We start from the raw sequence: 17,110 nt of genomic DNA on the forward strand, positions 1-17,110 counted from the left end.
CGCAGTAAAGCAGCGGTTTGAAACAGCCCAATGAGCTCACGCGGTACAGTTCAAAACCCGCCAATCAGGGAACGGGAAGCTGACACGTGGGCTGAGCGGGAGAGAAAGCGCCGAAGGTAGATTATGTTGGCGGCCCCGAGTTTTGTCTCCCAGGCAGGGAGCACCTTCTTCTTCAGGGCACTGCAAATCCTTCAAGCGTTGATTGTAGTGTTATAACTGGTAGAATGTGTTGCGGAGGGATAGCATATCATGGAAGTATGTATACAATACACCCATAATAGTGCATTTATCTTGATTACAACGAATGCCCTAATTCAGGTTTAGCCTACATCCCACGAGTTGCCCAGATACCACTTCTCTCATCACCTTGTCTGTAAAGCTAAAGCATAATACTGTTGTTTTCTCACCCCATGTTTAAAGATACATTTGTTTCTTTCAGCCTCGTTTTGTCCATGTTTTTTTCCTATATTACTTACAACAAAGACGTCTTTCAAGGGCGTGAACCAACAAATGATATCTACTGTACAACTAAATGTGGAGCCTTCCTCATTATTTTATTGTATGTGATGTGTTTTTTGCTGAATGCCAACAAAATAATAGTTGTTATGTCTTGCAGCGCAGTGCTCTAATTGAACTAATGAGCATTACAGTAAGACTCAGTCATTTTAGAATATGGAGGACAGCAACAAGAAACACTGAAGATATGTTTTTTAAAGATGAAAAGGTAGTAGTGTGGATGTAGCCTGAGAAAATATATTGTATGGACCAAGCTTGTAGAAACAGAGTCTACAATACTGAATAACACCCAAAGCTGTCGATATGACGGTTAGGAGATCTGTCTTGAACAACACAGCTGGAGTACAGATGTTAACTTACAGGTCCTACCAAAGAGTAGAGTTATGGATAATACTGACAGAGCCCTCACATATACAGCTGCTCTCTGTATATTTATTCTTGTAAACTTATAAATTAAATATGAAATGTTCTATGTGAACTACAATAAAGTACTGTGTAGATATGCAAGTATATTACAGCGTTAAATCCTAATGTGAACAACGAGTTCAATTGACAGTTTCACATGTGGTTACTCAGATCACTGGTACATGTCTCTCACAGGCTTGTACAGGTCCACCACAAGGGTTCAGAATCTATTTGTACTGGTCCACAGCGGTGGAAAGTACATTTACTCAACTACTGCATTGAGTTCAATTTTTCTCAATTGTTTCCATTTTTGACTACTTTTTACTGTGACTCCACTACAACTTTAAGCTTCACTTCTCTGTAGAGCTTGGGCACGGCTGTGTCTGTGAAAAAACGCAGCGACGGTGTCATATCCATGTGTCATATCAATGTGTCATATTCATGTCCTTCTTCCCTTCCTTGTTAAAAAATCCCAAATAAGTCCAGACGTCTGATTTAAACGCGGACGGTGCATTTCTGATTTCTTTCTCCGATGTCTATCTTTGTTTTGACCAACTTCCTACCAATCACGCTGACCCGGCACCTCTGCTGACCTCACCAGAAAACAATACAGCACCATCTAGTGGACTGAAAAAGCAATTGATTTGATTTTTCTAGTCATTTTTTTATTTTTTTTTTTATAGTTTATATAATAAAAGATCGATACTTGGCGTCCGTGTATCGATACAATATCGCCACGCAAAATATCGCGATACTATGTTGTATCGATTTCCCCCCCCCACCCCTATCCAGCAGGGGCCCTGAGAGAGAGAGAGAGATTGACAGACAGACAGACAGACAGGAGGTCTAACATGCCTTTGACTGAATATCTCCAAGTCATGTGTGTGTGTGTGTAGAAAGAACCTGCGTGCATGTGTGTCACTGGTTGCCATGGTGAGGACGCACCTGGTGTTAGAGGCAGACTGATTAAGAAACGTTACAGTAAACAGTGATTTTGAACAAAACTCCTGCCTCCTTTTAACAAAAAGCAGGAGTATGAGTGCCAAAATATGGGTACCATGAGAGAGATAAGACTCTGCCGAACACGGTGATGTGGTTTTTATGTTTGTGGTGTTAAAAATGTGAGCTCCAGAGCAATATACAAAACTGGTACCGTCTGCTTTCTTTGAGAAATGAGTGTTGTCAGATTTAACATGGAGTCTAATGGAGCAGTTGGTTGGAGTTCATGTCGCTCTGCGGCTCTTTGAGCCAAATGTGTAAGTCCGTTGGATTCCAATGACATCTGTGTGCAAAAGCACAACATTTCCAAGCTTTTTTGGCCAAAAATGGTGTATAAAGAGTAAAAATTGTGGGAGCTGGAGCAATTTGTTTGGAAAAATCACAGAATATTGTCATGCTCCACTCCACTCTGTTCAGTTATGCCCTCACTCTAGCGCTGAACATTCCGTGCAATACACACCCATTATAAAATCTGAAATGGACCCAAAATTTTCCTGAAACTTAAACGTTGACTTAATAAAAACTGTGCTAGCTATCAAAATGTCCCTTTGGCTCAATAAAGTCCAGCGTTCTGTCTACGTTTTAAACTTTGAACCATTTTTCTACGTCAATGTATGGCTAGTCAATATGGGTCCAAAGTTAAGTGTTTTTTTTAGCTCTCTTCACGCCGAAACCCCATTCAAGTGAATGGAGAAATTTTGCTTAGTTTTTTGGGATTTTCGGGAAAACCGCTGGGCGAATCTCTGAGAAAAGTAATTGCACACGATTCCTGATCAGGCCGCACGTTTTGATGTATTTTTTGCCCAGGTGTTGGCAACGCTGTGTGAGGAGCAGCGCGGCAAACTTTCTGAATAAACATGACTAAGCCTGATGGATTATATACAGTGTGCTTTGTAGCACAAATGCAGTTAAATTAAGCTATGATGAGTTTTCACTGTTAATTTAATAATTTACCATCTCAATTAAATGTTGATGCCTCCATGACCAAGTTAAGCAGATGAGACTGAGGACAACTTTGTAGAAGAAAAGATGTTCACTTTGTCTAATATGTAGCTTGACAGAGTTCTCCATGTGTGTCCTGGTGTTCTCATGCTTCCTTACTTCCTCAGACAGGTGCTTCATGTCTCTCACTCCCTAACTGTCCATGCTGGATCTGTCCCCGTTGTTTTAAAAAGCTAAATAAGTTATTAGCATGACGTCATCCAGCTAGCCAAACCTGTCTGGTGTACAGTAGAGAAGCTTCGCAGGTACTGCTTCCCTTTCCCGCTAGTCTGCTGTCTGATTGTGAGGTCAGGCTGATCTGGGATCAGCTCTTTCACTGCAGTTTCTCCGCCAAAGTTCTCCTCTCAAACGAGACTTGGGAGAGAAGTGCTCGCGCTCGCCTGTAGAGACTAGTCCTGACGAGAACGCGCAGCTCAGGGCAATACAGATTTGGCCCCAAGCTGAATCTATTTGAGGACGCTGATTGGCTAAATTGTATGTCACACATTTATATCTTTAATCAGCAATTGACTAAACTGCTTCATAGACCCGCCTCCTGTGGGCAGATTCTCCATGGCCCCAGCGCTGCTGAGACATGCACAGGCGGAGAGGATGAGCAGGAAAAGCATATTAAGCATATATTTTGCGCAGATATCATATTTTATTATATACACATACATATACACATATTACTGGGTTCATTCCATATTTCAAAAACACAAATATTGACAATTTGTATAATTTATTATTATTATTATTTTTTTTTTTTTCTGTGGCTCAAGGGGGGGCCGCGCCCTAGCGCCCCCCTATGGGCCAGCTGCCACTGGTGCTGGTCATTTCTAAACTGCCTTAATAATGAAAAGTAACATTTTGACATTACAGTATTAATCTGTTGGTGAGTGTTGGAAAATCTCAGCAACCTCATGTAGTTAAAACAAATAAAGAGATATATTTTTGGTTTGGCTGTAAATGAAGACAAGTGAGAGACAGCTGAGTTGAGCTGTTTGTAGCTGACCTTACAACTGCAAACCTGAATTTATTACATTTGGACATGTACATATAATTTACAACCACAGGGATCCTTAAATGAATGGAACACTAATAGTTCTATGTATGTTGTTAGTGACTACAGACTACTAAACATTAAACCTTTACAGCCTCAAAATCCTGAGAAACATGTGGATTTGTCTCATACTGACCTGTGATGAAAAACTCACCTCAGGTTCAGAGTAACGACAGCCCTCATGTATCAAACCCCCTTAAAGGCTTAAAAAACTTTAAAAGGAATAAATAAAACCTTAGAAAGATTCAAGTGCCGCAAGAGACGTACAAACATCGAAATGAGCAATAATTTAACTGCAGACTAAGTGGGATTCATCTGTCAAAACGTTTCACACCTTTTCCTTATTTACATATTATGTACAAAACATTGTCTTAATTCACAAGTGTGATTTCATTGGAGCAATAAAATGCGCATGTCCTACATGAGACACAGGCTGGAACAAAGACTGTGCTTCACTAAACGACCGGCCTCCACGAGGCCCAGTGTGTCCAATCATCCGCTCTGATGGTAGCCGATTTATTCACATATGTTATGCAAAATACACCAAAAGAATCTTGTATGAGCACTAGATTATAAAAAATAAGACACTTTAATATTATGTATTTTCAGTAGTTTCCATGCGCAATGCAAATAGACAATATACATTTATATTTGAAATGAACATAACCATTTTCTCCAGAGGTGACACTGATCTTAAGGTAAGATCAGCTCATTCTTAAGAAAGGTGAGCATTAGATTCACACCCAAACTGGAGAGCTACTTCCTGGTTCTACTTTGACATACAGATCTTGCAGTTGTTGTGCACTCTATTTTTAAAAAGCAGTGTATATGTGTAATAGATATTTCAGGTGCATTTAAAAGGTTATGCTGAACTGAGGCTACATCCACACTAATACGTTCTCCTTTTAAAACGGGTTTTAAAAGGAGAACGATCTACGTCCACACGGGCGTTCCAGCACCATTGTAGAAATGATTTATGTCCATACTAACACGCCTGACAATGAATATTACATGACTCATGATTCAGCGTGCGTATATCAGCGTGTATCAGTTTCTTAGTTCCAGAAAATACAGTTTTATTGCACTCTTTAATAATAAAAGGCTGCTTGATAATCTTCCTCTACTCAGATCCTCCCTCCCCTCTTCTCTACTCAAACGGACAAAGTTTATTTATTCACAAATAAAATGTACACTCTCATCAAATTTACCATAAAGATGAGCACTTACAAATCAAAGTTTTACTAGATTATGGGTCAAGAAGAAGAAGACGCAACCCTGGAGTTTCAAACTAAAACGGCATCAGCAGCGTCAGCAGACGCCAGGCGTAAACGTAGCAAAAGATACACGTTGTAGTAGTGTGGATGTAACGTTAAAACCTGTCCTGTGTTACGAAGCACCATGGATCCATCTGTAATGCTGAGCACAGTGCAGAAAAAGGGTTCCAAAAGGGTTGTTCCTGAAGGGCTGAGGTTCTACCTACAAAACTAAGTAAGATTAAGAGTTTCATTAAGAACCTTTTAATCCAAAGAAGCCTTTTTGGAAAAAAAGAGTTCTTCAACGATTGTTGAAAGCATGGGTGGTAAAAGATCCTCCCAGCGTTCACATCCCCAAAAACTGTGATTGTGAACCATGATCGTTGTGGGTTGAACTGCATCACCATCAGCCCCGGCCCTCCAGGAGCCTCATTAGGAACCCCGGATGGGTTCTAGATGAAACCCTTGGAATATAATAGAGTTCTCCATAGTTCGGGATGAAACCAGATGGTTCTTGGAACAACCCTTTATGTTGGGATTCTAGGGATAACCCATAACCATTAAGGTCCCTCTTATGGGGGCAGGCCAAAGAACCATACATGGTTCTGGTTGGCAGCTGTATTTCTAAGAGTGTAGGCCTCATGATGACTAAACTGTTAGCATGTGTCCTGGCAGGAATTATGGCCAAAACTATTAGAGATTCCATGAAATGGGCCCTTGAACTTGAAAACTGCTGCATGGTAGAAAATGGTGTGTCTTCAGTGGTGACCTCATGCTGAATCCAACCAAAAAGTCATCACAAATTCTACAACACCGCCTATCTAATGTGAATATTGTGAAATACCCAACATGATTTCTGGAATGATTTCCATCACCAGAATCAAGACTGCAGTAATGCCAAACATCACCACTGATGCAGGTGTGCTATGAATGTGTTATTCTGCTTAACTAATGCATACCTGTATATGGGCAACATCTATTTCAAGCAGTCCCTGTAATATAATACTGATACCATGTCAGAAAAACCTTTGGACCAACAATGCAACACTTATGAAAGATAAAAACGATTGTATATAGACACGATAGAGAGCTATCACATGTTAAAGTGCCATCCTTTAAAAGGTTCCCAATACAACATTCAGAGCTAACAGTGTCTACCGGGGGAAACAGAGGGCTTCCATGCCTTAACCGCCACATGAGAGCAGTGGCCGTGAGCTAACCAGTGGGGCACGCTCACGTGCACGCTCACATGCACTGAAAGTCACGCGGCCGGGCGGCTATGTGAACAAAGAGAGTAGAAGCTCTGATAACAGCACACACAGAGGGAGAGAGACTTCAGGTAGACATTGCTCCTCTATATCTGTACATGGATGATAGTTGTTGATGAGATATTAATGATCTGAATGTTAAATAGAGAACCTGTGAATAAGTGGCGGTCACAGTAAAGTCAGAGGACCCGAACAGATACACTACACTATTCAACAGTTTGTGTGCTACAGCATTCAATTATGTAATAAAGGAAATTTTATAATGGAAGATGTAATAATAAAATACTCAGATTAATATGATTTGTTTTGTCTAGAAGCTGAAACTTTATTTTTCTGAAATAGTATCACGGTTAGCTGGGATGAATGTTCGTTGTATCAGTAGTTGACATCGAGCATGGACGACCTGTGCTGCTCATTATGTCTACTTGTTCTACTGTCATGTTAACAACAGGCTGTGCCTCTGCCGTCAAACTATTCATTACACCCCCCCAATTTGAAAAACAGAACATAAAACACAAAAGCTTTGCTGTTCTTAGGCTGAAACTGTAACATTTGTCCAGAGAGTGGTGCTCGTGAAAGGGTCATAGAAGCATTCCAATCAAAAGGGTTCATCTCTTTGGGAATATCGATGGCAATCTGACAGATATTTCATATGCAAAGTTGATATTTTGGCCGGAGGTGGTGCGAATGGGAGATGATGGAGTGTCCACAATGTAAAGAAGATATCCTCGGAGAAGAATGAATGTGCTCAGTACTTGTCATGACAACCTGCCCATTAGAGTTTGACATTATATGTTTAGGTTAAAAGAACTGGTAATGGTGGGACAGATGAAGGTGCTTAAAGGGAAAACTGTTTGAATTCATCCTCTTGGAAACGTGAATATTCGGGGGAATTTCTTGGAAACCCTGCCATCTGTTTTCCAGGTACCATGCTATAGATCTTAGTTATAGAAGCTGAAGAGTTAGACCTCACGCTGGCTGCAGCGGAGAAGTCAGGTCAGAGGGTCACCAAAGCCATTAGAGTCTTCCTCTGAGGACCATGAATATCCCCGGCAAACCTGACAACTCATCAGTAGTTAGGATATCTCACTCTGGGCCAAACAGCGGAGGGGCTCCTCTGTCCTCGCTGCCGCCAGGGCAAAGGTCCTGTGGCACTAATGAGCCCTGCATGAGAACTTGTGTTAAAACCGTATGCACATTTACTTCATAAGTTCAATGACAATTCAAAACAACACACTGTATTCATCCATTTCCTAAACATTACAATAGTATCGTAGTCACCATGTGCACAAATGAGGATTTTAGAATGTCTGACCGTCACAGAAGTGGACAATGAAGGTTTGTACAGTAGATTCAACAGAGGGGGTCCCTGTCTGTCTGTCTGTCATTAATAGAGTATTTCCGTCTGTCAGCTTGCTGAGTTGTGATTGGACGGTGGGATGATGGGTGTGCACCTGATGTTCAGTTTGGAGACAGTGACGGTGTCTTTGCTCTCCTTAACACGTCTGTTTCCATCTTCATCTCCTTTTAAAGGCCACACCTGTCGCTCTCATTCTCGTCTTCTTTCTTACGTCTCTCCTCCACTTGTCTGTGAGTCTGTCTCTCATGGTCCGTCTCCCTCTCCCAGGTCAGAGGTCGGCCATCATCGGGCTCTTCCTGTGCTCTGCAACTTCTTATAGATGGGACGAGGTGGAGAAACACAGTTTCAGGGTGTATGGGTTGGACCCGTCTGAAACCACACACACACACACACACACACACACACACACACACTTCAACAATTGATTTATGTCGGCATAAAGAAGCTGGACACAAATATTGAAGGTGCCATAGAGTGGCACCAGTGACATCGGTCTTTGAAACAGAAAACAGTCTCCGGCCTACTCAGTTCTCAAGGACAGAAATAGCAGCGTCTCTGCCACTGACAGCAGAGACAGCATGGCACTTTGTAAGCTCTATAGTCCTTTTTAGGGCAGCCCAAGTTGTTAAAGCCCTCTCACGACCAGCCTGTGAGTGTGTCCTAGGCTAGCCCCACACACACACACACACACACACACACACACACACACACACACACACACACACACACACACACACACACACACACACACACACACACACACACACACACACACACACACACACACGTAGTATTAGAGTCTGTCTAAGAAACATTAGCCGCGCCCTATTACAGTTATAAGAACTGAGGGCAGAAAGTGCACTAAATGTGTACAACTAGGACAAGTATAAATGAATAGGTAGAGAAGAATCTGTCATCAGATATTCATTCACCTTCAGGATTGATTTCAAAGTCAAGTGTATCTTATGACACTTCTAAAACTAGTTCTAGTTCAGTGTGTTGTGTCTGTGGGGAGATGATGCATTTGTTCGTGTGTGCCTGTGTATCTGTCTGTCCGTCCACAGCTAGTCTGTCACACTACTGGACCCATCAGCTGTTTGCTTTTTAAAGAGTATATTTATTGATTTTCAAATGGTTGAAGGGCCATGATACAAATAACATTTTACGCCATTATCGTGGTTCAAAAACCGACATCCACAAAAAAAAGTTTGGTCTCATTTTGAACCGGAGCATCTGCAGATGAATTCCACACCCAATATGTTATGATCCACTAAATTTAGGCTTGTTTTTGTTATTTTGTCTGCGATGTGGACTGTAAGGGAGCTGGGATAGACGTTTGAGTGAGATTCCCCTCATCTTTGTTTGGGGGGGGGGGGGGGCACTGACCTACACTCTACGGAGAGAAGCTAGTACTAGTTTGTATTTATTATTGTATAAATAAAAACAGTGAAGTTTACTCTTTAAGATGCCTTATCTCAGGACAATGCTAATGTTTTAGATTTCATACTTAAACACAATATGCTATTTGTACATAAAACAAGGAACAGTTTTGAAAAGTATCCCATAAATATACATTCTAGAGCAGAAAAATATAGGTTTCAAATACATTACACCAAACACCAAATGTAACAGTTCATCTTAAGCATACTGAGGTATTATAGTCAGACATTCTTCATACTGTATATGTACTGACAGTACTACTCATGTTTGATATACAACACTGTGCCTCTACTACTACTGTCCAACACTAACACATCATCAGACATGTATCAGTGTAACACTGGTCAGCTAACACACACACATGTGAGTGAGCTGAAACAAACCGTATGATGAAATGTGACATGTTGGGTTCCTTCTTCCTTTAGTTGTATTATTGTACAGTATGTATTTTACCTTGACATCCTAAATGGGAAAACAAAAAAAAATCCTTGTACCGAGGTCCAAAATGACCAGGAAGTAGGACAATCAGAATTATGGATATACCTAGATTATGGTATAATCAAGCTGTATGAGGTCTTGACAGAGTGGACATTAAACTATACGAATGCTTGAAGGACAGGAAGACTTACTGGGTATCCTGATCTGGTAGTGGTTGAGAACAGTAAGAACCTCCACTGCCTCCGTCTTACTGTCAAACTCTAACAAGCCGGAGATGGTCTTAGAGGAGGCTGAGGGAGAGAGAAGCAACATGTCAGATTAAAAGAGCCGAATCAACAGTACTAATGCCGCGGCTTAAGTTCCGGGCCCCGAGTACCAGGGGCCTCACGGGACAGGAGCTTAGAAAAAATGTTTAAATGTATATATTATAAATGATAAATTTGCACCAGGGCCTCCATGAGCACTATTGGACCGGGGAAGTCACAGAGGTTTCTGTGCACAGCTGTGATGATCAACTTTATGTAGGTTTATATTGTAAGACTACCATGACATAATATTTATATTCACTGTATGTTTGAATGATGACCCTACTGTTAAACCTCACTACTCCTACACAAACATTCCGAGGCCTGAGTCAGTTACAAAGTCAGTAAAACTGCTGCGATGATGGCGCTTTGTTGGCGACGGTGCCGTCTCCGTCTGCACCATGGACAGCACTACACATCAAACAAGCAGGACGAGGACAGCCTGCAGCTCATATCTCATAGCTATCACAAATAGAATGAACCTGTGTTTTTGAACCACCTAAAAGTTGGAGGACAACTCAGGAAGACAATTTACATTTAAAAGATCAGAATAATACGAGTGTGGCCTACATACACTCTTCTTCTACTACTTCTAAAGGTGAGACAGTACACCAGTGTTTACACTGCTTCTGTGCATGTGGTGGTTGCAGGTTTTTAATGAAAAGACTGAGTTTCTGTGGTGTTTCGCTGTGCACACAGAGTGATAACCTAGCTCTGTCCTGACTTATTGTTCATGTAGTGTCTTCTGTTGATGAGTTTCATATTCTGATTAGTAATTAATAATAACAATAATACATTTGATCTAATAAGCACTTTTAGAAAAAAGTCAAAGACACTTTACAAAGAGGATAAAATAGATTTCAAAACATACATCATAGAAATAGATAGACAAGTCAAATGGTTAGACTTTAAAAACAGACCCGAGGTTCGGTGCTAGCTGTGGGCGTGAGGAGGTGAGCAGTTGGCGATCTGAGGGCACGTGTAGGAGGGGGCCATTAAAGCAGTGCGGATAGGTTGGAGGGGGCCATTTAAGCAGTGCGGATAGGTTGGAGGGGGTCATTAAAGCAGTGCGGATAGGTTGGAGGGGGCCATTTAAGCAGTGCGGATAGGTTGGAGGGGGTCATTAAAGCAGTGCTGATAGGTTGGAGGGGGCCATTTAAGCAGTGCGGATAGGTTGGAGGGGGTCATTAAAGCAGTGCGGATAGGTTGGAGGGGGCCATTAAAGCAGTGCGGATAGGTTGGAGGGGGCCATTAAAGCAGTGCGGATAGGTTGGAGGGGGCCATTTAAGCAGTGCGGATAGGTTGGAGGGGGTCATTAAAGCAGTGCTGATAGGTTGGAGGGGGCCATTTAAGCAGTGCGGATAGGTTGGAGGGGGTCATTAAAGCAGTGCTGATAGGTTGGAGGGGGCCATTTAAGCAGTGCGGATAGGTTGGAGGGGGTCATTAAAGCAGTGCTGATAGGTTGGAGGGGGTCATTAAAGCAGTGCGGATAGGTTGGAGGGGGCCATTAAAGCAGTGCGGATAGGTTGGAGGGGGCCATTAAAGCAGTGCGGATAGGTTGGAGGGGGCCATTTAAGCAGTGCGGATAGGTTGGAGGGGGTCATTAAAGCAGTGCTGATAGGTTGGAGGGGGCCATTTAAGCAGTGCGGATAGGTTGGAGGGGGTCATTAAAGCAGTGCTGATAGGTTGGAGGGGGCCATTTAAGCAGTGCGGATAGGTTGGAGGGGGTCATTAAAGCAGTGCTGATAGGTTGGAGGGGGCCATTTAAGCAGTGCGGATAGGTTGGAGGGGGTCATTAAAGCAGTGCGGATAGGTTGGAGGGGGCCATTAAAGCAGTGCGGATAGGTTGGAGGGGGCCATTAAAGCAGTGCGGATAGGTTGGAGGGGGCCATTTAAGCAGTGCGGATAGGTTGGAGGGGGCCATTAAAGCAGTGCGGATAGGTTGGAGGGGGCCATTTAAGCAGTGCGGATAGGTTGGAGGGGGCCATTAAAGCAGTGCGGATAGGTTGGAGGGGGCCATTTAAGCAGTGCGGATAGGTTGGAGGGGGCCATTTAAGCAGTGCGGATAGGTTGGAGGGGGCCATTTAAGCAGTGCGGATAGGTTGGAGGGGGCCATTTAAGCAGTGCGGATAGGTTGGAGGGGGCCATTAAAGCAGTGCGGATAGGTTGGAGGGGGCCATTTAAGCAGTGCGGATAGGTTGGAGGGGGCCATTTAAGCAGTGCGGATAGGTTGGAGGGGGTCATTAAAGCAGTGCTGATAGGTTGGAGGGGGCCATTTAAGCAGTGCGGATAGGTTGGAGGGGGTCATTAAAGCAGTGCGGATAGGTTGGAGGGGGCCATTAAAGCAGTGCGGATAGGTTGGAGGGGGCCATTAAAGCAGTGCGGATAGGTTGGAGGGGGCCATTAAAGCAGTGCGGATAGGTTGGAGGGGGCCATTTAAGCAGTGCGGATAGGTTGGAGGGGGTCATTAAAGCAGTGCTGATAGGTTGGAGGGGGCCATTTAAGCAGTGCGGATAGGTTGGAGGGGGTCATTAAAGCAGTGCGGATAGGTTGGAGGGGGCCATTAAAGCAGTGCGGATAGGTTGGAGGGGGCCATTAAAGCAGTGCGGATAGGTTGGAGGGGGCCATTTAAGCAGTGCGGATAGGTTGGAGGGGGTCATTAAAGCAGTGCTGATAGGTTGGAGGGGGCCATTTAAGCAGTGCGGATAGGTTGGAGGGGGTCATTAAAGCAGTGCTGATAGGTTGGAGGGGGCCATTTAAGCAGTGCGGATAGGTTGGAGGGGGTCATTAAAGCAGTGCTGATAGGTTGGAGGGGGTCATTAAAGCAGTGCGGATAGGTTGGAGGGGGCCATTAAAGCAGTGCGGATAGGTTGGAGGGGGCCATTAAAGCAGTGCGGATAGGTTGGAGGGGGCCATTTAAGCAGTGCGGATAGGTTGGAGGGGGTCATTAAAGCAGTGCTGATAGGTTGGAGGGGGCCATTTAAGCAGTGCGGATAGGTTGGAGGGGGTCATTAAAGCAGTGCTGATAGGTTGGAGGGGGCCATTTAAGCAGTGCGGATAGGTTGGAGGGGGTCATTAAAGCAGTGCTGATAGGTTGGAGGGGGCCATTTAAGCAGTGCGGATAGGTTGGAGGGGGTCATTAAAGCAGTGCGGATAGGTTGGAGGGGGCCATTAAAGCAGTGCGGATAGGTTGGAGGGGGCCATTTAAGCAGTGCGGATAGGTTGGAGGGGGCCATTAAAGCAGTGCGGATAGGTTGGAGGGGGCCATTTAAGCAGTGCGGATAGGTTGGAGGGGGCCATTAAAGCAGTGCGGATAGGTTGGAGGGGGCCATTTAAGCAGTGCGGATAGGTTGGAGGGGGCCATTTAAGCAGTGCGGATAGGTTGGAGGGGGCCATTTAAGCAGTGCGGATAGGTTGGAGGGGGCCATTTAAGCAGTGCGGATAGGTTGGAGGGGGCCATTAAAGCAGTGCGGATAGGTTGGAGGGGGCCATTTAAGCAGTGCGGATAGGTTGGAGGGGGCCATTTAAGCAGTGCGGATAGGTTGGAGGGGGCCATTAAAGCAGTGCGGATAGGTTGGAGGGGGCCATTTAAGCAGTGCGGATAGGTTGGAGGGGGCCATTAAAGCAGTGCGGATAGGTTGGAGGGGGCCATTTAAGCAGTGCGGATAGGTTGGAGGGGGCCATTTAAGCAGTGCGGATAGGTTGGAGGGGGTCATTAAAGCAGTGCTGATAGGTTGGAGGGGGCCATTTAAGCAGTGCGGATAGGTTGGAGGGGGCCATTAAAGCAGTGCGGATAGGTTGGAGGGGGCCATTAAAGCAGTGCGGATAGGTTGGAGGGGGCCATTTAAGCAGTGCGGATAGGTTGGAGGGGGCCATTAAAGCAGTGCGGATAGGTTGGAGGGGGTCATTTAAGCAGTGCGGATAGGTTGGAGGGGGCCATTAAAGCAATGCGGATAGGTTGGAGGGGGCCATTAAAGCAATGCGGATAGGTTGGAGGGGGCCATTAAAGCAGTGCGGATAGGTTGGAGGGGGTCATTTAAGCAGTGCGGATAGGTTGGAGGGGGCCATTAAAGCAGTGCGGATAGGTTGGAGGGGGCCATTTAAGCAGTGCGGATAGGTTGGAGGGGGCCATGTTATGCAGAGTTTTGTCGGTGATGAGGAGTGTGAAATGGATGCGATGTTCTGTAGGGAGTCAGCGGAGGTTCTGGAGGACAGGGGTGGTGTGTTCTCTGGAGCTAGTGTGTGTAAGCATCTGGGCAGCTGACTTTTGAACGTAATGAAGCTTTTTGAGGAGTTTGGAGTGAAGAACAAAAAGAAGGCTACTGCAGTAGTCGAGCCTCGAGGCGATGAACGAGTGGATGAGGAAAAGCAGCAGAAAAGGAGAGGGATGGGCAGATGCCGGCAATGTTTTTGAGATGAAAACAGCTGTTTTGATAAAGTGGTTGATGTGGGATTCAAATGAAAGGATTGATACAAAATGACTCCAAGGTTGCGGATGTTGGAGGAAGGGGAGACAGCGGAGCCATCGATGGAGAAGCAGTTGATGTGTTTGGTGTTTTGGGCCGATGATGATGATGACTTCAGATTTCTTGCAGTTTTGGTCATCAATAGTAATATAAAATAACAATATATTGTTATATATATCTTGGTGACACAGTGGGGTAGGAGCAGTCAAATGAATCCTTTTCACAGGCTACAAAAGTCCTCTGAGCTCTAACAAGAACCTAATAAAACATCTCACAATGAAGTTCTACTTACGTTTGGCATCAAACATCTTGAATTTGACGAAGCCAGGCACGTCATGCTCCGTACACAGCTGCCAAAACACACACAGCAGCTAATATGTGAGAAGGCTCCATCACATGTGACACACACACAAGCCTCCACACATTAAAGACATTTAGACTTGTAAAATATTACCATGCTCATTTGGCTTAACCATGAACCTGCATGAATAATAAAATGTGTAAATCTGATAAATGGCCGTGTCTTGTATGTGTTTATTCATTCTTTCAAGTCTTTTCTCTCTCCTTGCTCTAACTCTGCTGTGGTTCACACCCAGCTCCTCCCTCCAGTCTCTCATGTTGGTCCATCCAGACATGGACTGCACTGCTCTCCAGATATATATAAACTATAAGTGTTAGTAGAAATACTAGGTTTGTATGCAACAACATAACATTTATGGAGGCATGTATGCATTTCTAACACAATTTACAATAAACTGCTAATACGTAAGTCAAATTGAATATGGAAGTAACAATGCATCCATACGTTATATATCAGCATGTATCTATGAAAACGGACTTCTTTGCTTTATGTACTTATATGTACATAAATGTGATTTATATGTTTTGGGTATTGGTGAGAGACGCACATTGACATAAATATTACATATGTCATTTAAATATATGTCCATGCTGAATATCCGATTTTTAATAGAATAGAAAATATATTTGTTAATTGTTTTTGAAGACTCCTCCGCGAATCGCCACCTTAACGTGGCGGAGGAGTTTGAGTGGCTCAGTGATCCTGGGAGCTATGTTGTCCGGGGCATTAGCCCCTGGTAGGGTCTCCCAAGGCAAACAGGTCTCGGGGGAGAGCCCAGACTAAGAGCGGTTCAAAACGACCCTAATGATAAACAGCCCACGGACTTCAGCCACCTCGCACGGACCAGGGAAACCGGGGCACCCTCCCGGAGCCAGACCCAGGAGGGGAGCTAGTCGGCGAGCGTCTGGTGGCCGGGCCTTCGCCCATGGGGCCCGGTCGGGCTCAGCCTAAATAAACAGAATGGAGCAGCCACCCTGTGAACCCACCACCCGCAGGGACAAGCATCGGGGTCGGGTGCAATGCAGGTCAGGCAGGAGGCCTGGGTGAGCCGATCACCGGCAGCATAGACAAGCTCTAGGGACGTGGAACGTCACCTCGCTAGCGGGGAAAGAGCCAGAGCTGGTGCAGGAGGTGGAGCGATACCAGCTAGATATAGTTGGACTCACCTCCACACACAGCGCTGGCTCTGGAACCAAGCTCCTGGAGAGGGGTTGGACTTTGTCCCTTTCCGGAGTTGCCCAGGGTGAGAGGCACCGGGCGGGAGTGGGGATACTCACGAGCCCCCGGCTGAGCGCCGTTGTGTTGGAGTTCTCCCCGGAGAATGAGAGGGTCGCCTCCATGCGCCTACGGGTTGCGGGGAGCAAGGCTCTGACTGTGGTTTGTGCTTATGAACCAAACAGCAGTTCAGAGTATCCGGCCTTCTTGGAGTCGGTGGGAGGGGTCCTGGAAAGGGCGCCGCCTACCGACTCCATAGTTCTCCTGGGGGACTTCAACGCTCACGTGGGCAATGACGGAGAAACCTGGCGGGGGGTGATTGGGAGGAACGGCTTGCCCGATCTGAACCTGAATGGCGTCTCGTTATTGGACTTCTGTGCTTGCCACGGTTTGGCCATAACGAACACCATGTTCGAACATAAGGTGGCTCATAAGTGTACCTGGTACCAGAACACCTTAGGCCGGAGATCAATGATCGACTTTGTAATCGTATCATTTGATTTGCGGCCGTATGTCTTGGACACTCGGTTGAAGAGAGGAGCAGAGCTGTCAACTGATCACCACCTGGTGGTGAGTTGGATCAGATGGCAGGGGAACCGGTTGGAAAGACCCGGCAAGCCGAAACGTGTAGTGAGGGTGAACTGGGAACGTCTGGCGGAGGACCCTGTCTGGGAGGTCTTTAACTCCCACCTCCGGAAGAACTTCTCACACATCCTGAGGGAGGTTGGGGACATGGAATCCGAATGGACCATGTTCAAAGTCTCTATTGTGGACGCGGCCGCTAGGAGTTGTGGCCGGAAGGACATCGGTGCCTGTCGTGGCGGCAACCCGAGAACCCGGTGGTGGACACCGGAGGTGAGGGAAGCCGTCAAGCTGAAGAAGGACACCTTCAAGGCCTGGTTGGCCCAGGGGTCTCCCGAAGCAGCTGACAGGTACCGGCAGGCCAGAAGGGCTGCAGCTGCGGTGGTCACGAATGCTAAAACTCGGGCATGGGAGGAGTTCGGGGAGGCCATGGAGAAGGACTTTCGGTTGGCCTCAAG

General features: G+C 45.3%; 1 protein-coding gene across 1 annotated transcript in view; it reads right to left on the reverse strand.

Moving 5' to 3' along the window:
* Positions 1-3,892: 3,892 nt before the first annotated feature.
* LOC142943981 (heterogeneous nuclear ribonucleoprotein L-like) overlaps positions 3,893-17,110 on the reverse strand; it is a 38,877-nt gene continuing 25,659 nt past the window's right edge. The window contains exons 11-13 of the mRNA XM_076085538.1: positions 14,787-14,844; positions 9,915-10,013; positions 3,893-8,214 (exon numbers count right to left, since the gene is read on the reverse strand). Coding sequence (XP_075941653.1) covers positions 8,159-8,214; positions 9,915-10,013; positions 14,787-14,844 — 213 coding nt within the window. The 3' untranslated portion in view covers positions 3,893-8,158. The remainder of the gene's footprint in view (positions 8,215-9,914; positions 10,014-14,786; positions 14,845-17,110) is intronic.

The sequence above is a fragment of the Anarhichas minor genome, unplaced genomic scaffold (assembly GCF_050575085.1).
Source record: "Anarhichas minor isolate MPS153535 unplaced genomic scaffold, ASM5057508v1 ptg000168l, whole genome shotgun sequence".
NCBI classification, from domain to species: Eukaryota; Metazoa; Chordata; class Actinopteri; order Perciformes; family Anarhichadidae; genus Anarhichas; species Anarhichas minor.